The following is a 21,374-nucleotide window of genomic DNA, read 5'->3' as shown; positions in this document are numbered from 1 at the left end:
CTCCACTGGCTACCTGGTCAACAGGCTCCACTCTATTCTCCACTGGCTATCTGGCCAACAGACTACTGTCTATCTGGCCAACAGGCTCCACTCTAGTCTCCACTGGCTATCTGGCCAACAGGCTCCACTCTAGTCTCCACTGGCTATCTGGCCAACAGACTACAGTCTAGTCTCCACTGGCTATCTGGCCAACAGACTACAGTCTAGTCTCCACTGGCTATCTGGCCAACAGACTACAGTCTAGTCTCCACTGGCTATCTGGTCAACAGGCTACAGTCTAGTCTCCACTGGCTATCTGGCCAACAGACTACAGTCTAGTCTCCACTGGCTATCTGGCCAACAGACTACAGTCTAGTCTCCACTGGCTATCTGGTCAACAGGCTACAGTCTAGTCTCCACTGGCTATCTGGCCAACAGATTACAGTCTAGTCTCCACTGGCTATCTGGCCAACAGACTACAGTCTAGTCTCCACTGGCTATCTGGCCAACAGACTACAGTCTAGTCTCCACTGGCTATCTGGCCAACAGGCTACAGTCTAGTCTCCACTGGCTACCTGGTCAACAGACTACAGTCTAGTCTCCACTGGCTATCTGGCCAACAGACTACGGTCTAGTCTCCACTGGCTATCTGGCCAACAGGCTCCACTCTGGTCTCCGCTGGCTATCTGGTCAACAGGCTCCACTCTAGTCTCCACTGGCTATCTGGCCAACAGACTACAGTCTAGTCTCCACTGGCTATCTGGCCAACAGGCTCCACTCTAGTCTCCGCTGGCTATCTGGTCAACAGGCTCCACTCTAGTCTCCACTGGCTATCTGGCCAACAGACTACAGTCTAGTCTCCACTGGCTATCTGGCCAACAGGCTCCACTCTAGTCTCCACTGGCTATCTGGCCAACAGACTACAGTCTAGTCTCCACTGGCTATCTGGCCAACAGGCTCCACTCTAGTCTCCGCTGGCTATCTGGTCAACAGGCTCCACTCTAGTCTCCACTGGCTATCTGGCCAACAGACTACAGTCTAGTCTCCACTGGCTATCTGGCCAACAGGCTACAGTCTAGTCTCCGCTGGCTATCTGGCCAACAGGCTACAGTCTAGTCTCCGCTGGCTATCTGGCCAACAGGCTCCACTCTAGTCTCCACTGGCTATCTGGCCAACAGGCTCCACTCTAGTCTCCACTGGCTATCTGGCCAACAGGCTCCACTCTAGTCTCCACTGGCTATCTGGCCAACAGGCTCCACTCTAGTCTCCACTGGCTATCTGGTCAACAGGCTCCACTCTAGTCTCCGCTGGCTATCTGGCCAACAGGCTCCACTCTAGTCTCCACTGGCTATCTGGTCAACAGGCTCCACTCTAGTCTCCACTGGCTACCTGGCCAACAGGCTCCACTCTAGTCTCCACTGGCTATCTGGCCAACAGGCTCCACTCTAGTCTCCACTGGCTATCTGGTCAACAGGCTCCACTCTAGTCTCCGCTGGCTATCTGGCCAACAGGCTCCACTCTAGTCTCCACTGGCTATCTGGTCAACAGGCTCCACTCTAGTCTCCACTGGCTACCTGGCCAACAGGCTCCACTCTAGACTCCACTGGCTACCTGGTCAACAGGCTACAGTCTAGTCTCCACTGGCTACCTGGTCAACAGGCTACAGTCTAGTCTCCACTGGCTATCTGGCCAACAGGCTCCACTCTAGTCTCCACTGGCTATCTGGTCAACAGGCTCCACTCTAGTCTCCACTGGCTATCTGGTCAACAGGCTCCACTCTAGTCGTAGTGGTCTACAGTCTATTCTACTCTTTTCCTTTCAGCAGGTTAATACAGGAACAATAACAGATGGACTGACTGAGGAAGGGTTCACTGACAGACAATAACAGATGGACTGACTGAGGAAGGATTCACTGACAGACAATAACAGATGGACTGACTGAGGAAGGGTTCACTGAGACAATAACAGATGGACTGACTGAGGAAGGGTTCACTGACAGACAATAACAGATGGACTGACTGAGGAAGGGTTCACTGACAGACAATAACAGATGGACTGACTGAGGAAGGGTTCACTGAGACAATAACAGATGGACTGACTGAGGAAGGGTTCACTGAGACAATAACAGATGGACTGACTGAGGAAGGGTTCACTGACAGACAATAACAGATGGACTGACTGAGGAAGGGTTCACTGAGACAATAACAGATGGACTGACTGAGGAAGGGTTCACTGACAGACAATAACAGATGGACTGACTGAGGAAGGGTTCACTGAGACAATAACAGATGGACTGACTGAGGAAGGGTTCACTGAGACAATAACAGATGGACTGACTGAGGAAGGGTTCACTGAGACAATAACAGATGGACTGACTGAGGAAGGGTTCACTGAGACAATAACAGATGGACTGACTGAGGAAGGGTTCACTGAGACAATAACAGATGGACTGACTGAGGAAGGGTTCACTGACAGACAATAACAGATGGACTGACTGAGGAAGGATTCACTGACAGACAATAACAGATGGACTGACTGAGGAAGGGTTCACTGACAGACAATAACAGATGGACTGACTGAGGAAGGGTTCACTGAGACAATAACAGATGGACTGACTGAGGAAGGGTTCACTGAGACAATAACAGATGGACTGACTGAGGAAGGGTTCACTGAGACAATAACAGATGGACTGACTGAGGAAGGGTTCACTGAGACAATAACAGATGGACTGACTGAGGAAGGGTTCACTGAGACAATAACAGATGGACTGACTGAGGAAGGGTTCACTGACAGACAATAACAGATGGACTGACTGAGGAAGGATTCACTGACAGACAATAACAGATGGACTGACTGAGGAAGGGTTCACTGACAGACAATAACAGATGGACTGACTGAGGAAGGGTTCACTGAGACAATAACAGATGGACTGACTGAGGAAGGGTTCACTGACAGACAATAACAGATGGACTGACTGAGGAAGGGTTCACTGACAGACAATAACAGATGGACTGACTGAGGAAGGGTTCACTGAGACAATAACAGATGGACTGACTGAGGAAGGGTTCACTGACAGACAATAACAGATGGACTGACTGAGGAAGGGTTCACTGAGACAATAACAGATAGATTGACTGAGGAAGGGTTCACTGAGACAATAACAGATGGACTGACTGAGGAAGGGTTCACTGACAGACAATAACAGATGGACTGACTGAGGAAGGGTTCACTGAGACAATAACAGATGGACTGACTGAGGAAGGGTTCACTGACAGACAATAACAGATGGACTGACTGAGGAAGGGTTCACTGAGACAATAACAGATGGACTGACTGAGGAAGGGTTCACTGACAGACAATAACAGATGGACTGACTGAGGAAGGGTTCACTGACAGACAATAACAGATGGACTGACTGAGGAAGGGTTCACTGACAGACAATAACAGATGGACTGACTGAGGAAGGGTTCACTGACAGACAATAACAGATGGACTGACTGACTGAGGAAGGGTTCACTGACAGACAATAACAGATGGACTGACTGAGGAAGGGTTCACTGACAGACAATAACAGATGGACTGACTGAGGAAGGGTTCACTGACAGACAATAACAGATGGACTGACTGAGGAAGGGTTCACTGAGACAATAACAGATGGACTGACTGAGGAAGGGTTCACTGAGACAATAACAGATGGACTGACTGAGGAAGGGTTCACTGACAGACAATAACAGATGGACTGACTGAGGAAGGGTTCACTGAGACAATAACAGATGGACTGACTGAGGAAGGGTTCACTGACAGACAATAACAGATGGACTGACTGAGGAAGGGTTCACTGACAGACAATAACAGATGGACTGACTGAGGAAGGGTTCACTGACAGACAATAACAGATGGACTGACTGAGGAAGGGTTCACTGACAGACAATAACAGATGGACTGACTGAGGAAGGGTTCACTGAGACAATAACAGATGGACTGACTGAGGAAGGGTTCACTGACAGACAATAACAGATGGACTGACTGAGGAAGGGTTCACTGAGACAATAACAGATGGACTGACTGAGGAAGGGTTCACTGACAGACAATAACAGATGGACTGACTGAGGAAGGGTTCACTGACAGACAATAACAGATGGACTGACTGAGGAAGGGTTCACTGACAGACAATAACAGATGGACTGACTGACTGAGGAAGGGTTCACTGACAGACAATAACAGATGGACTGACTGAGGAAGGGTTCACTGACAGACAATAACAGATGGACTGACTGAGGAAGGGTTCACTGACAGACAATAACAGATGGACTGACTGAGGAAGGGTTCACTGAGACAATAACAGATGGACTGACTGAGGAAGGGTTCACTGAGACAATAACAGATGGACTGACTGAGGAAGGATTCACTGAGACAATAACAGATGGACTGACTGAGGAAGGGTTCACTGACAGACAATAACAGATGGACTGACTGAGGAAGGATTCACTGAGACAATAACAGATGGACTGACTGAGGAAGGGTTCACTGACAGACAATAACAGATGGACTGACTGAGGAAGGGTTCACTGACAGACAATAACAGATGGACTGACTGAGGAAGGGTTCACTGAGACAATAACAGATGGACTGACTGAGGAAGGGTTCACTGACAGACAATAACAGATGGACTGACTGAGGAAGGGTTCACTGACAGACAATAACAGATGGACTGACTGAGGAAGGGTTCACTGAGACAATAACAGATAGATTGACTGAGGAAGGGTTCACTGACAGACAATAACAGATGGACTGACTGAGGAAGGGTTCACTGACAGACAATAACAGATGGACTGACTGAGGAAGGGTTCACTGACAGACAATAACAGATGGACTGACTGAGGAAGGGTTCACTGAGACAATAACAGATGGACTGACTGAGGAAGGGTTCACTGACAGACAATAACAGATGGACTGACTGAGGAAGGGTTCACTGACAGACAATAACAGATGGACTGACTGAGGAAGGGTTCACTGAGACAATAACAGATGGACTGACTGAGGAAGGGTTCACTGAGACAATAACAGATGGACTGACTGAGGAAGGATTCACTGACAGACAATAACAGATGGACTGACTGAGGAAGGATTCACTGAGACAATAACAGATGGACTGACTGAGGAAGGGTTCACTGACAGACAATAACAGATAGATTGTTGGAGAACGTATACAATTACCTAAATAATCTCTAACCATTTAATCATATGGCGGCAATGTGGACCAGCCGAGCAAAGCAGCCAATCAGACACTAGCCGGGAGACAGAGCAGCCAATCAAATACCACCTGACCAGCCAATCAGACACTAGCCGGGAGACAGAGCAGCCAATCAAATACCACCTGACCAGCGGACAAGTTAATCAGACACTAGACAAAACGAGACTGAATCAGCCAATCAGACTCACCGGCGGAAGTAGTAGAAGCGGCAGAAGACAGGGGAATGAGCCGGCTGCTCCCCCTTCTTGCTGCGAACAACACGACACTCCCGACACTTCTGCAGGTTGGGTCCAATCTCGGAGCACGAGTCATCCTGCAGGAACGACTCCCCCGTCTGCTTCAGCTTCTTCACCTTCCTCCAGTCCTTCAGCACAGAGCGGGGGATACCATCTGGTACCGGAGGGGACAGAGAGACGGTTACTATGATATGTAATACAGAGACATGATCAGTCCTTCAGCACAGAGCGGGGGATACCATCTGGTACTGGAGGGGACATAAATAGTGAACAGGATGTATGCAGCCCTATGTACTGTAGCTAGAGGTCTTATGTATTTCTCTACACCAGAGTTGAGCTCAGTTCAATTTCAACTCATTATGGATATAAAGATGATCATAAAAACGTAACGTTGTGACTATAACTACTGTTCCCTGACGGGCCGCCCCCAGGTTGTAAGGGTAGGTAACAACACATCTGCCAAGCTGATCCTCAACACGGGGGCCCCTCAGGGGTGTGTACTTCGTCCCCTCCTGTACGCCCTGTTCACTCATGACTGCACGGCCAGGCACAACAAGAACCTTGAGGCTTGAATTCATTCCTTCATTTCAGTACCGCTCTTCACCGAGCCCAGAACCAGGCGACGCAGGTGTTGTACCTGGTTACCCTCCTTCAGGGAACAGTAAGTAGTAAGTCATAACGTTCTGTTCCTTTTCTGTCATTTCAACACAACTATGGGGAACAAGAATTGCGCCCCAAGCCGGACCAAGCGAATACTAAATGTAATGTTGGGGTGGTGCTGGAAATGGTATGTTGGTGTGGTGCTGGTGATGATATGTTGGGGTGGTGCTGGAGAATTGTTGGTGTTGGGGTGGAGCTGGTGATGATATGTTGGTGTTGGGGTGGTGATGATATGTTGGTGTTGGGGTGGAGATGATATGTTGGTGTTGGGGTGGAGATGATATGTTGGTGTTGGGGTGGAGATGATATGTTGGTGTTGGGGTGGTGATGATATGTTGGTGTTGGGGTGGTGATGATATGTTGGTGTTGGGGTGGTGATGATATGTTGGTGTTGGGATGGTGATGATATGTTGGTGTTGGGGTGGTGATGATATGTTGGTGTTGGGGTGGAGATGATATGTTGGTGTTGGGGTGGTGATGATATGTTGGTGTTGGGGTGGTGATGATATGTTGGTGTTGGGGTGGAGATGATATGTTGGTGTTGGTGTGATATGTTGGTGTTGGGGTGGAGATGATATGTTGGTGTTGGGATGGTGATGATATGTTGGTGTTGGGGTGGTGATGATATGTTGGCGTTGGGGTGGAGATGATATGTTGGTGTTGGGGTGGTGATGATATGTTGGTGTTGGGGCGGTGATGATATGTTGGTGTTGGGATGGTGATGATATGTTGGTGTTGGGGTGGAGATGATATGTTGGTGTTGGGGTGGAGATGATATGTTGGTGTTGGGGTGGTGATGATATGTTGGTGTTGGGGTGGAGATGATATGTTGGTGTTGGTGTGATATGTTGGTGTTGGGGTGGAGATGATATGTTGGTGTTGGGGTGGTGATGATATGTTGGTGTTGGGGTGGAGATGATATGTTGGTGTTGGGGTGGAGATGATATGTTGGTGTTGGGGTGGTGATGATATGTTGGTGTTGGGGTGGTGATGATATGTTGGTGTTGGGATGGTGATGATATGTTGGTGTTGGGGTGGTGATGATATGTTGGTGTTGGGGTGGAGATGATATGTTGGCGTTGGGGTGGAGATGATATGTTGGTGTTGGGGTGGTGATGATATGTTGGTGTTGGGGTGGAGATGATATGTTGGTGTTGGGGTGGTGATGATATGTTGGTGTTGGGGTGGTGATGATATGTTGGTGTTGGGGTGGAGATGATATGTTGGTGTTGGTGTGATATGTTGGTGTTGGGGTGGAGATGATATGTTGGTGTTGGGGTGGAGATGATATGTTGGTGTTGGGGTGGAGATGATATGTTGGTGTTGGGGTGGTGATGATATGTTGGTGTTGGGGTGGTGATGATATGTTGGTGTTGGGGTGGAGATGATATGTTGGTGTTGGTGTGATATGTTGGTGTTGGGGTGGAGATGATATGTTGGTGTTGGGATGGTGATGATATGTTGGTGTTGGGGTGGAGATGATATGTTGGTGTTGGGGTGGAGATGATATGTTGGTGTTGGGGTGGAGATGATATGTTGGTGTTGGGGTGGTGATGATATGTTGGTGTTGGGGTGGAGATGATATGTTGGTGTTGGGGTGGAGATGATATGTTGGTGTTGGGGTGGAGATGATATGTTGGTGTTGGGGTGGTGATGATATGTTGGTGTTGGGGTGGAGATGATATGTTGGTGTTGGGGTGGTGATGATATGTTGGTGTTGGGGTGGAGATGATATGTTGGTGTTGGGGTGGAGATGATATGTTGGTGTTGGGGCGGTGATGATATGTTGGTGTGATATGTTGGTGTTGGGGTGGTGATGATATGTTGGTGTTGGGGTGGAGATGATATGTTGGTGTTGGGGTGGAGATGATATGTTGGTGTTGGGGTGGTGATGATATGTTGGTGTTGGGGTGGAGATGATATGTTGGTGTTGGGGTGGTGCTGGTGAGGGTGAATCTGAAGTTGAAACATTTTGAAATGTCCCTTTAATGCTAGACTTACTGTTGCTGGACAGTTTCAGCTTGGTCTTCTCCCTGGCGCTCCTAAAGATCCCGTTGGGTTTCAGCTCATCCTCATCTTTCTCTCCGTCTCCTCTCCTCCTGCGCATGTCGTTCTGTTTCTTCTTGTAGGTGGGTTTGGGCTGCCTCTTCGCCCTCTGCTCCTGCTTGCTGCTCTCGCTGGCGTCAGAGTCCTCTCCGCTCTCTGAGGCCGAGTCGTGGTCGTACACCCTCTTGCTCCCACGCCGCGTATTCCTGTCCTCAGCGGCCATCTTGTCCTCCTGACCTTTGACCTCTTCTATCTTCATCTCCACATCACTGGAGGTAGAGGCAATCAGAGTGACGGTGCAAGGCTTGATCATCTCCATCTCAGACACAGAGGTGCTCACAGCCTTCGACACAGAGGGGCTCACAGTGGTGGTAACAGCCTTCGACACAGAGGGGCTCACAGTGGTGGTAACAGCCTTTGACACAGAGGGGCTCACAGTGGTGGTAACAGACATGGACACAGAGGGGCTCACAGTGGTGGTAACAACCTTCGACACAGAGGGGCTCACAGTGGTGGTAACAGCCTTCGACACAGAGGGGCTCACAGTGGTGGTAACAGCCTTCGACACAGAGGGGCTCACAGTGGTGGTAACAGACTTGGACACAGAGGGGCTCACAGTGGTGGTAACAGACTTGGACACAGAGGGGCTCACAGTGGTGGTAACAGACTTGGACACAGAGGGGCTCACAGTGGTGGTAACAGCCTTGGACACAGAGGGGCTCACAGTGGTGGTAACAGCCTTGGACACAGAGGGGCTCACAGTGGTGGTAACAGACTTGGACACAGAGGGGCTCACAGTGGTGGTAACAGACTTGGACACAGAGGGGCTCACAGTGGTGGTAACAGACTTGGACACAGAGGGGCTCACAGTGGTGGTAACAGACTTGGACACAGAGGGGCTCACAGTGGTGGTAACAGACTTATCAGCCTCCTCTGTTTTCATCATAGTGTTTATGTTCCTGTCCTCCTCTGAGTGTCTGGTGAGCCAGGCCTTCTTCAGCTTGTGGTAGTTGGGTTGAGACTGGCTCTGGTTCATCTGGGCTGGCTGGCCATTGGGGAGGGGGCCAGGGCTGGGGCTAGCTCCTGCTTGATATGTCCCTGGGCTTGCTGTGGTTCTGTGGTTCTGGACTGAGGCCGAGGCAAGGGGAGGTGGAGGGGAGATGTGAAGAGCTTTACTGTTAGATGGCTCAATCAGGCTCTCGGGACCACTACCACTGGAGCTGCTGCTAGGACCTCTGGATTGCTGGGCTGCTGCCAACGCTGCCTTGTGCTTCTTCAGATGGATAAAGCTCCCATAGTAGGACTGGCTGGGGTTGGGAGAGGCCTGGGTGCTGCTGGCCAGGCTGGGCCCGGGGTGCAGGTTGGGGGATGAGGTTCTGGAGGAGCTCCCCTCCTGTTGCTGGAGCTCGGCCCTTGGTTCTAACCCAGGCCCTGAGTGGAAGGCCCTGCCCCGAGGGCCACAGCTCTCTGTCCTGCTAGCGCTGGAGGTGTTGGGCCCACAGTAGGTTCTCTCTTGTCTTCTACTCAGCCCACCGTAGGGAGCCATGTTGGAGACTGCCCTAGTCACATCACTACTCCTATTGCACACAGAGTTGGCAGCAGCCGAGACGGAGACTGGAAAGGTTCCCTGAGACTGGGACACTCTCATAAAGTTGTTATTGTACTGCTGCACGCAAACAGCCTCCTCCAAGTTAGTGTTTGGCAGGATCACCTTCCCTCCAGACTCCCTGTCTCTCTCATAGGCCAGTTTCAGACAGACTGTCTGAGGCCTGCCGCCTGGGAACATCCTCCCCGTCAGAGAGTCCTTGGCCGAGGAAGAGGTCTTGGCGCCTGGCGAGCCGTCGTACTTTATACACGTAGAGGGACGGACGATAACAGACGCCGTGGTGGCCCCAGGCTTCCTGCCGGGGCTCCTCTCAGAATGCCATCCCAGCTTGTCGTGGCTCTGAGAGTCGCCGGCTCGCCACACCTCGGATGAGTTCATCGCTGCCCCGCCCTTACACACGGCGCTGACCTCCCGTAGCTCGGGCAGAAGGGTGGGCGGTTTCTGTTGCTCAGACACCTTAATGGCCGAGCTGACTGGCTGGATGGGGGTCAGGGTGGGTGGAGACAAACGGCCGTAGCCCACCTCCTTCCTGTCCAGTGTCTGCTGGATAGGAGGGTGGAACACGGGGGCACGGTGCAGTGCTGGCATACACCTTAGTTGGGCTTGGGTCTGACAGTGGGTTTGGGTCTGGCTCTGGGTCTGACAGTGGGTTCGGGTCTGGCTCTGGGTCTGACAGTGGGTTCGGGTCTGACTCTGGGTCTGGCTCTGGGTCTGACAGTGGGTTCGGGTCTGGCTCTGACTGGAGGAAGGCGAGAGGTCTGGACTAACAGGGCTGACTATGGTACTGAGACGATACCTCTGCATGTTGGATAGGCTTACCTGCTGGTTCAGCTGCTCTGATATCTTCCCTAGCAGACCCTCCCCATCAGCCTGGTGTTTGATGAGAGGAGGGGGTTTGGACAGGGACTTGGAGCTGAACGCTGCCCCTCCTCCCAGAGAGAGACTAGAGGCTGCTGCAGACTCCTGCTCCCTGCTCACCTTGTCAAAGTATGAGTTGAGCTCTTTAGAGGGGTAGAGACGCGGTGGCTCGTTGACCACACTGTTGGACAGGGTAGTGAAGTAGTTACTGGGGGGGAGACTGTGCTGGGACTGCTGTTTAAACTGATACAGGTCTACAGCAGGGGGCTCCGTTTCCTTCTCCTGGTGGGGGCGCTGGGGGTGGGGCAGGGAGGGGAGCGAGGGGATCCGGGGGTAGGGGTGGGGCAGGGAGGGGAGCGAGGGGATCCGGGGGTAGGGGTTAGGCTCCCTGTCGGTCTCACTGGAGCGGATCTTAGCGGTGAAGGGGGCCACCTCAATGCTCTCCTGGAGGATCCGTCTGTTCTCCTCCTTATACTTACTGGCCCGGTCCCTCTGCCCTGCTTCCTGTTGTTGCTGCTGGGCCATCCTCTGCTGCTGTTGTTTATTACAGGCCTCCAGGTAGAGCTGGTGCAGGTGACTGTCCTTCCCGGTCGGGGTTCTGCTGCGGTCCTGCTCCTGCTTCAGGTGGGCCAGAGTGATGGTTCTGATGGGATCCACAAAACCCTTCAAATCCCTGAGGAGAGAAATAAAAAACATTCAACTACAGACCAGACAGGAAGTCATAGGTTACATCTCAAATGGTACACTATTCCCACACAGAGCTCTGGTCACCAGTAGTGCTCTATATAGGGAATAGGGCTCTGGTCAACAGTAGTGTTCTATATAGGGAATAGGGCTCTGGTCACCAGTAGTGTTCTATATAGGGAATAGGGCTCTGGTCAACAGTAGTGTTCTATATAGGGAATAGGGCTCTGGTCAACAGTAGTGTTCTATATAGGGAATAGGGCTCTGGTCAACAGTAGTGTTCTATATAGGGAATAGGGCTCTGGTCAACAGTAGTGTTCTATATAGGGAATAGGGCTCTGGTCAACAGTAGTGTTCTATATAGGGAATAGGGCCCTGGTCAACAGTAGTGTTCTATATAGAGAATAGGGCTCTGGTCAACAGTAGTGTTCTATATAGGGAATAGGGCTCTGGTCAACAGTAGTGTTCTATATAGGGAATAGGGCTCTGGTCAACAGTAGTGTTCTATATAGGGAATAGGGCTCTGGTCAACAGTAGTGTTCTATATAGGGAATAGGGCTCTGGTCACCAGTAGTGTTCTATATAAGGAATAGGGCTCTGGTCACCAGTAGTGCTCTATATAAGGAATAGGGCTCTGGTCACCAGTAGTGTTCTATATAAGGAATAGGGCTCTGGTCAACAGTAGTGTTCTATATAGGGAATAGGGCTCTGGTCAACAGTAGTGTTCTATATAGGGAATAGGGCCCTGGTCAACAGTAGTGTTCTATATAGAGAATAGGGCTCTGGTCAACAGTAGTGTTCTATATAGGGAATAGGGCTCTGGTCAACAGTAGTGTTCTATATAGGGAATAGGGCCCTGGTCAACAGTAGTGTTCTATATAGGGAATAGGGCCCTAGGCAACAGTAGTGTTCTATATAGAGAATAGGGCTCTGGTCAACAGTAGTGTTCTATATAGGGAATAGGGCTCTGGTCAACAGTAGTGTTCTATATAGGGAATAGGGCTCTGGTCAACAGTAGTGTTCTATATAGGGAATAGGGCTCTGGTCAACAGTAGTGTTCTATATAGGGAATAGGGCTCTGGTCAACAGTAGTGTTCTATATAGGGAATAGGGCTCTGGTCACCAGTAGTGTTCTATATAAGGAATAGGGCTCTGGTCACCAGTAGTGCTCTATATAAGGAATAGGGCTCTGGTCACCAGTAGTGTTCTATATAAGGAATAGGGCTCTGGTCAACAGTAGTGTTCTATATAGGGAATAGGGCTCTGGTCAACAGTAGTGTTCTATATAGGGAATAGGGCCCTGGTCAACAGTAGTGTTCTATATAGAGAATAGGGCTCTGGTCAACAGTAGTGTTCTATATAGGGAATAGGGCTCTGGTCAACAGTAGTGTTCTATATAGGGAATAGGGCTCTGGTCAACAGCAGTGTTCTATATAGGGAATAGGGCTCTGGTCAACAGTAGTGTTCTATATAGGGAATAGGGCTCTGGTCACCAGTAGTGTTCTATATAAGGAATAGGGCTCTGGTCACCAGTAGTGCTCTATATAAGGAATAGGGCTCTGGTCACCAGTAGTGTTCTATATAAGGAATAGGGCTCTGGTCAACAGTAGTGTTCTATATAGGGAATAGGGCTCTGGTCAACAGTAGTGTTCTATATAGGGAATAGGGCTCTGGTCAACAGTAGTGTTCTATATAGGGAATAGGGCTCTGGTCAACAGTAGTGTTCTATATAGGGAATAGGGCTCTGGTCAACAGTAGTGTTCTATATAGGGAATAGGGCTCTGGTCAACAGTAGTGTTCTATATAGGGAATAGGGCTCTGGTCAACAGTAGTGTTCTATATAGGGAATAGGGCTCTGGTCAACAGTAGTGTTCTATATAGGGAATAGGGCTCTGGTCACCAGTAGTGTTCTATATAGGGAATAGGGCTCTGGTCAACAGTAGTGTTCTATATAGGGAATAGGGCTCTGGTCAACTGTAGTGTTCTATATAGGGAATAGGGCTCTGGTCAACAGTAGTGTTCTATATAGTGAATAGGGCTCTGGTCAACAGTAGTGTTCTATATAGGGAATAGGGCTCTGGTCAACAGTAGTGTTCTATATAGGGAATAGGGCTCTGGTCAACAGTAGTAGACAGAACAGCCCTCAGTAGGAATAACTAGGACATGGTGTATAACAGCAGAACAGCCCTCAGTAGGAATAACTAGGACCTGGTGTATAACAGCAGAACAGCCCTCAGTAGGAATAACTAGGACATGGTGTATAACAGCAGAACAGCCCTCGGTAGGAATAACTAGGACATGGTGTATAACAGCAGAACAGCCCTCAGTAGGAATAACTAGGACATGGTGTATAACAGCAGAACAGCCCTCAGTAGGAAAAACTAGGACATGGTGTATAACAGCAGACAGAACAGCCCTCAGTAGGAATAACTAGGACATGGTGTATAACAGCAGAACAGCCCTCAGTAGGAATAACCAGGACATGATGTATAACAGCAGAACATCCCTCAGTAGGAATAACTAGGACATGGTGTATAACAGCAGAACAGCCCTCAGTAGGAATAACTAGGACATGGTGTATAACAGCAGAACAGCCCTCAGTAGGAATAACTAGGACCTGGTGTATAACAGCAGAACAGCCCTCAGTAGGAATAACTAGGACATGGTGTATAACAGCAGAACAGCCCTCAGTAGGAATAACTAGGACATGGTGTATAACAGCAGAACAGCCCTCAGTAGGAATAACTAGGACATGGTGTATAACAGCAGAACAGCCCTCAGTAGGAATAGCTAGGACATGGTGTATAATAGCAGAACAGCCCTCAGTAGGAATAATTAGGACATGGTGTATAACAGCAGAACAGCCCTCAGTAGGAATAACTAGGACATGGTGTATAACAGCAGAACAGCCCTCAGTAGGAATAACTAGGACATGGTGTATAACAGCAGAACAGCCCTCAGTAGGAATAACTAGGACATGGTGTATAACAGCAGAACAGCCCTCAGTAGGAATAACTAGGACATGGTGTATAACAGCAGACAGAACAGCCCTCAGTAGGAATAACTAGGACATGGTGTATAACAGCAGAACAGTCCTCAGTAGGAATAACTAGGACCTGGTGTATAACAGCAGAACAGCCCTCAGTAGGAATAACTAGGACATGGTGTATAACAGCAGAACAGCCCTCAGTAGGAATAACTAGGACATGGTGTATAACAGCAGAACAGCCCTCAGTAGGAATAACTAGGACATGGTGTATAACAGCAGAACAGCCCTCAGTAGGAATAACTAGGACATGGTGTATATAGCAGAACAGCCCTCAGTAGGAATAACTAGGACATGGTGTATAACAGCAGAACAGCCCTCAGTAGGAATAACTAGGACATGGTGTATAACAGCAGAACAGCCCTCAGTAGGAATAACTAGGACCTGGTGTATAACAGCAGAACAGCCCTCAGTAGGAATAACTAGGACATGGTGTATAACAGCAGAACAGCCCTCAGTAGGAATAACTAGGACATGGTGTATAACAGCAGAACAGCCCTCAGTAGGAATAACTAGGACATGGTGTATAACAGCAGAACAGCCCTCAGTAGGAATAACTAGGACATGGTGTATAACAGCAGAACTGCCCTAGGTAGGAATAACTAGGACATGGTGTATAACAGCAGAACAGCCCTCAGTAGGAATAACTAGGACATGGTGTATAACAGCAGAACAGCCCTCAGTAGGAATAACTAGGACATGGTGTATAACAGCAGAACAGCCCTCAGTAGGAATAACTAGGACATGGTGTATAACAGCAGAACAGCCCTAGGTAGGAATAACTAGGACATGGTGTATAACAGCAGAACAGCCCTCAGTAGGAATAACTAGGACATGGTGTATAACAGCAGAACAGCCCTCAGTAGGAATAACTAGGACATGGTGTATAACAGCAGAACAGCCCTCAGTAGGAATAACTAGGACATGGTGTATAACAGCAGAACAGCCCTCAGTAGGAATAACTAGGACATGGTGTATAACAGCAGAACAGCCCTCAGTAGGAATAACTAGGACATGGTGTATATAGCAGAACAGCCCTCAGTAGGAATAACTAGGACATGGTGTATAACAGCAGAACAGCCCTCAGTAGGAATAACTAGGACATGGTGTATAACAGCAGAACAGCCCTCAGTAGGAATAACTAGGACCTGGTGTATAACAGCAGAACAGCCCTCAGTAGGAATAACTAGGACATGGGGTATAACAGCAGAACAGCCCTCAGTAGGAATAACTAGGACATGGTGTATAACAGCAGAACAGCCCTCAGTAGGAATAACTAGGACATGGTGTATAACAGCAGAACAGCCCTCAGTAGGAATAACTAGGACCTGGTGTATAACAGCAGAACAGCCCTCAGTAGGAATAACTAGGACATGGTGTATAACAGCAGAACAGCCCTCAGTAGGAATAACTAGGACATGGTGTATAACAGCAGAACAGCCCTCAGTAGGAATAACTAGGACATGGTGTATAACAGCAGAACAGCCCTCAGTAGGAATAACTAGGACATGGGGTATAACAGCAGAACAGCCCTCAGTAGGAATAACTAGGACATGGTATATAACAGCAGAACAGCCCTCAGTAGGAATAACTAGGACATGGTGTATAACAGCAGAACAGCCCTCAGTAGGAATAACTAGGACATGGTGTATAACAGCAGAACAGCCCTCAGTAGGAATAACTAGGACATGGTGTATAACAGCAGAACAGCCCTCAGTAGGAATAACTAGGACATGGTGTATAACAGCAGAACAGCCCTCAGTAGGAATAACTAGGACATGGTGTATAACAGCAGAACAGCCCTCAGTAGGAATAACTAGGACATGGTGTATAACAGCAGAACAGCCCTCAGTAGGAATAACTTGGACATGGGGTATAACAGCAGAACAGCCCTCAGTAGGAATAACTAGGGCATGGTGTATAACAGCAGAACAGCCCTCAGTAGGAATAACTAGGACCTGGTGTATAACAGCAGAACAGCCCTCAGTAGGAATAACTAGGACATGGTGTATAACAGCAGAACAGCCCTCAGTAGGAATAACTAGGACATGGTGTATAACAGCAGAACAGCCCTCAGTAGGAATAACTAGGACATGGTGTATAACAGCAGAACAGCCCTCAGTAGGAATAACTAGGACATGGTGTATAACAGCAGAACAGCCCTCAGTAGGAATAACTAGGACATGGTGTATAACAGCAGAACACTGGTCTCACTGCTGTTTAGAGCACAACTATGTTCTCTGACTAACGTCAGGCGACTGGATTCAGGGGTCCCAAATGGCACCCTATTCCCTGTGTGGGTGTTTGTGTGTCTACTGTGTGTGAGTGTGTCCACTGTGTGTTTGTGTGTCTACTGTGTGTGAGTGTGTCTACTGTGTGTGAGTGTGTCTACTGTGTGTGAGTGTGTCTACTGTGTGTGAGTGTGTCTACTGTGTGTGAGTGTGTCTACTGTGTGTGAGTGTGTCTACTGTGTGTGAGTGTGTCTACTGTGTGTGAGTGTGTCTACTGTGTGTGAGTGTGTCTACTGTGTGTGAGTGTGTCTACTGTGTGTGAGTGTGTCTACTGTGTGTGAGTGTGTCTACTGTGTGTGAGTGTGTCTACTGTGTGTGAGTGTGTCTACTGTGTGTGAGTGTGTCTACTGTGTGTGAGTGTGTCTACTGTGTGTGAGTGTGTCTACTGTGTGTGAGTGTGTCTACTGTGTGTGAGTGTGTCTACTGTGTGTGAGTGTGTCTACTGTGTGTGAGTGTGTACTGTGTGTGAGTGTGTCTACTGTGTGAGTGTCTACTGTGTGTGAGTGTGTCTACTGTATGAGTGTGTGTGTCTACTGTGTGTGTGTGTGTGTGTGTGTGTGTGTGTGTGTGTGTGTGTGTGTGTGTGTGTGTGTGTGTGTGTGTGTGTGTGTGTGTGTGTCAGTGTGTCAGTGTGTGTGTGTGTGTGTGTGTCAGTGTGTGAGTGTGTGAGTGTGTTAGTGTGTGTGTGTGTCAGTGTGTGAGTGTGTTAGTGTGTGTGTGTGTGTCAGTGTGTGTCTGTGTCAGTGTGTGTGTGTGTGTCAGTGTGTGTGTGTGTGTCAGTGTGTGTGTGTGTCAGTGTGTGTGTGTGTGTCAGTGTGTGTGTGTGTGTCAGTGTGTGTGTGTGTGTGTCAGTGTGTGTGTGTGTGTGTGTCAGTGTGTGTGTGTGTGTCAGTGTGTGAGTGTGTCAGTGTGTGTGTGTCAGTGTGTGAGTGTGTGTGTGTCAGTGTGTGTGTGTGTGTGTCAGTGTGTGTGTGTGTGTGTGTCAGTGTGTGTGTGTGTGTCAGTGTGTCAGTGTGTGAGTGTGTGTGTGTCAGTGTGTGAGTGTGTGTGTGTCAGTGTGTGAGTGTGTGTCAGTGTGTCAGTGTGTGTGTGTGTGTGTGTCAGTGTGTGTGTGTGTGTCAGTGTGTCAGTGTGTGAGTGTGTGTGTGTCAGTGTGTGAGTGTGTGTGTGTCAGTGTGTGAGTGTGTTAGCTGCTGAATTGAATACTGAGACTTACTCCCTGTGAAGATCTCCAGCGGTCTTGGCCGGTGGCAGAGGGGGGCTGGCGTGGGGGTTGATCTTGATGAGCCGGTGGGGGTCCGAGCGGTGTGGTTCTGAACGGTGGGGATGGGGGTCGGACCGGTGAGGGTCGGCGCTGGCTGGTCGGATGGGGACCGGGACGTGGCTCAGTTGGTCCAGGCTGTCAGAGGAGGAGACAGGGACCTGGTGGTGTAGCCAAGGGCTGGCCGTGTTCTGGTACCACAACATCCAGAGAGACAGACAGGGTCAGACCCAGAGAGACAGACAGGGTCAGTCCAACAACAACCAGACAGACAGGGTCAGACACCCAGAGAGACAGACAGGGTCAGACCCAGAGAGACAGACAGGGTCAGTCCAACAACATCCAGAGAGACAGACAGGGTCAGACCCAGAGAGACAGGGTCAGTCCAACAACAACAACCAGACAGACAGACAGGGTCAGACCCAGAGAGACAGGGTCAGTCCAACAACAACAACCAGACAGACAGACAGGGTCAGACCCAGAGAGACAGGGTCAGTCCAAACACAACAACCAGACAGACAGACAGACAGACAGACAGACAGACAGACAGACAGACAGACAGACAGACTCAGACAGACTCAGACAGACAGGGTCAGACCCAGAGAGACAGGGTCAGTCCAACGACAGACAGGGTCAGTCCAACGACAGACAGGGTCAGTCCAACGACAGACAGGGTCAGTCCAACGACAGACAGGGTCAGTCCAACAACAGACAGACAGACAGACAGACAGACAGACTCAGACAGACAGGGTCAGTCCAACAACATCCAGAGAGACAGACAGACAGGGTCAGACACCCAGAGAGACAGACAGGGTCAGACCCAGACAGAGAGACAGACAGGGTCAGACCCAGACAGAGAGACAGACAGGTTCAGATCCAGAGAGACAGACAGGTTCAGATCCAGAGAGACAGACAGGTTCAGATCCAGAGAGACAGACAGGTTCAGACCCAGACTAACAGAACCTATAACTAGGATATCCCCTACCTACTAACATAACCTATAACTAGGATATCCCCTACCTACTAACATAACCTATTACTAGGATATCCCCTATAACTAGGATATCCCCTACCTACTAACATAACCTATAACTAGGATATCCCCTATAAATAGGATATCCCCTACCTACTAACATAACCTATAACTAGGATATCCCCTATAACTAGGATATCCCCTACCTACTAACATAACCTATAACTAGGATATCCCCTACCTACTAACAGAACCTATAACTAGGATATCCCCTACCTACTAACATAACCTATAACTAGGATATCCCCTATAACTAGGATATCCCCTATAACTAGGATATCCCCTACCTACTAACATAACCTATAACTAGGATATCCCCTATAACTAGGATATCCCTTACCTACTAACATAACCTATAACTAGGATATCCCCTATAACTAGGATATCCCCTACCTACTAACAGAACCTATAACTAGGATATCCCCTATAACTAGGATATCCCCTACCTACTAACATAACCTATTACTAGGATATCCCCTATAACTAGGATATCCCCTACCTACTAACATCCCCTATAACTAGGATATCCCCTATAACTAGGATATCCCCTATAACTAGGATATCCCCTACCTACTAACATAACCTATAACTAGGATATCCCCTACCTACTAACATAACCTATAACTAGGATATCCCCTATAACTAGGATATCCCCTACCTACTAACATAACCTATAATTAGGATATCCCCTACCTACTAACATAACCTATAATTAGGATATCCCCTACCTACTAACATAACCTATTACTAGGATATCCCCTACCTACTAACAGAACCTATAACTAGGATATCCCCTATAACTAGGATATCCCCTACCTACTAACATAACCTATTACTAGGATATCCCCTATAACTAGGATATCCCCTACCTACTAACATCCCCTATAACTAGGATATCCCCTATAACTAGGATATCCCCTACCTACTAACATAACCTATAACTAGGATATCCCCTATAACTAGGATATCCCCTACCTACTAACATAACCTATAACTAGGATATCCCCTACCTACTAACATAACCTATAACTAGGATATCCCCTATAACTAGGATATCCCCTATAACTAGGATATCCCCTACCTACTAACAGAACCTATTACTAGGATATCCCCTATAACTAGGATATCCCCTACCTACTAACATAACCTATAACTAGGATATCCCCTACCTACTAACATAACCTATAACTAGGATATCCCCTACCTACTAACAGAACCTATAACTAGGATATCCCCTACCTACTAACATAACCTATAACTAGGATATCCCCTATAACTAGGATATCCCCTACCTACTAACAGAACCTATAACTAGGATATCCCCTACCTACTAACAGAACCTATAACTAGGATATCCCCTATAACTAGGATATCCCCTACCTACTAACAGAACCTATAACTAGGATATCCCCTACCTACTAACATAACCTATAACTAGGAAATCCCCTACCTACTAACAGAACCTATAACTAGGATATCCCCTACCTACTAACATAACCTATAACTAGGATATCCCCTATAACTAGGATATCCCTTACCTACTAACATAACCTATAACTAGGATATCCCCTATAACTAGGATATCCCCTACCTACTAACATAACCTATAACTAGGATATCCCCTATAACTAGGATATCCCCTACCTACTAACATAACCTATAACTAGGATATCCCCTATAACTAGGATATCCCCTACCTACTAACATAACCTATAACTAGGATATCCCCTATAACTAGGATATCCCCTACCTACTAACATAACCTATTACTAGGATATCCCCTATAACTAGGATATCCCCTACCTACTAACAGAACCTATAACTAGGATATCCCCTACCTACTAACATAACCTATAACTAGGATATCCCCTACCTACTAACAGAACCTATAACTAGGATATCCCCTACCTACTAACATAACCTATAACTAGGATATCCCCTATAACTAGGATATCCCCTATAACTAGGATATCCCCTACCTACTAACATAACCTATAACTAGGATATCCCCTATAACTAGGATATCCCCTATAACTAGGATATCCCCTACCTACTAACATAACCTATAACTAGGATATCCCCTATAACTAGGATATCCCCTACCTACTAACATAACCTATAACTAGGATATCCCCTACCTACTAACAGAACCTATAACTAGGATATCCCCTATAACTAGGATATCCCCTACTTACTAACATAACCTATAACTAGGATATCCCCTACCTACTAACATAACCTATAACTAGGATATCCCCTACCTACTAACATAACCTATAACTAGGATATCCCCTGCCTACTAACAGAACCTACAACTAGGATATCCCCTATAACTAGGATATCCCCTACCTACTAACATAACCTATAACTAGGATATCCCCTACCTACTAACATAACCTATAACTAGGATATCCCCTATA

At 48.1% G+C, this 21,374-nt stretch overlaps 1 protein-coding gene across 10 annotated transcripts in view; it reads right to left on the bottom strand.

Moving 5' to 3' along the window:
* Positions 1–21,374, bottom strand: part of jmjd1cb (jumonji domain containing 1Cb) — a 242,200-nt gene that overhangs the window by 53,586 nt on the left and 167,240 nt on the right. For 9 of the 10 annotated variants that reach the window (XM_090217898.1, XM_090217894.1, XM_090217895.1 and 6 more), the window contains 3 exons: positions 17,877–18,112; positions 8,131–11,312; positions 5,422–5,623 (listed from right to left, as the gene is read on the bottom strand). In XM_090217898.1, coding sequence (XP_090074024.1) covers positions 5,422–5,623; positions 8,131–11,312; positions 17,877–18,112 — 3,620 coding nt within the window. Of the gene's footprint in view, positions 1–5,421; positions 5,712–8,130; positions 11,313–17,876; positions 18,113–21,374 lie in introns of all 10 variants that reach the window. The other variant, XR_016491190.1, reaches the window with a different exon arrangement.

The sequence above is a fragment of the Oncorhynchus mykiss genome, chromosome 23 (genome assembly GCF_057628025.1).
Source record: "Oncorhynchus mykiss isolate SJ-2025 chromosome 23, ASM5762802v1, whole genome shotgun sequence".
In the NCBI taxonomy this organism is placed as follows: domain Eukaryota; kingdom Metazoa; phylum Chordata; class Actinopteri; order Salmoniformes; family Salmonidae; genus Oncorhynchus; species Oncorhynchus mykiss.
Note: the sequence above shows the minus strand (reverse complement) of the source record. Positions and strands in the feature narration are given on the sequence as shown.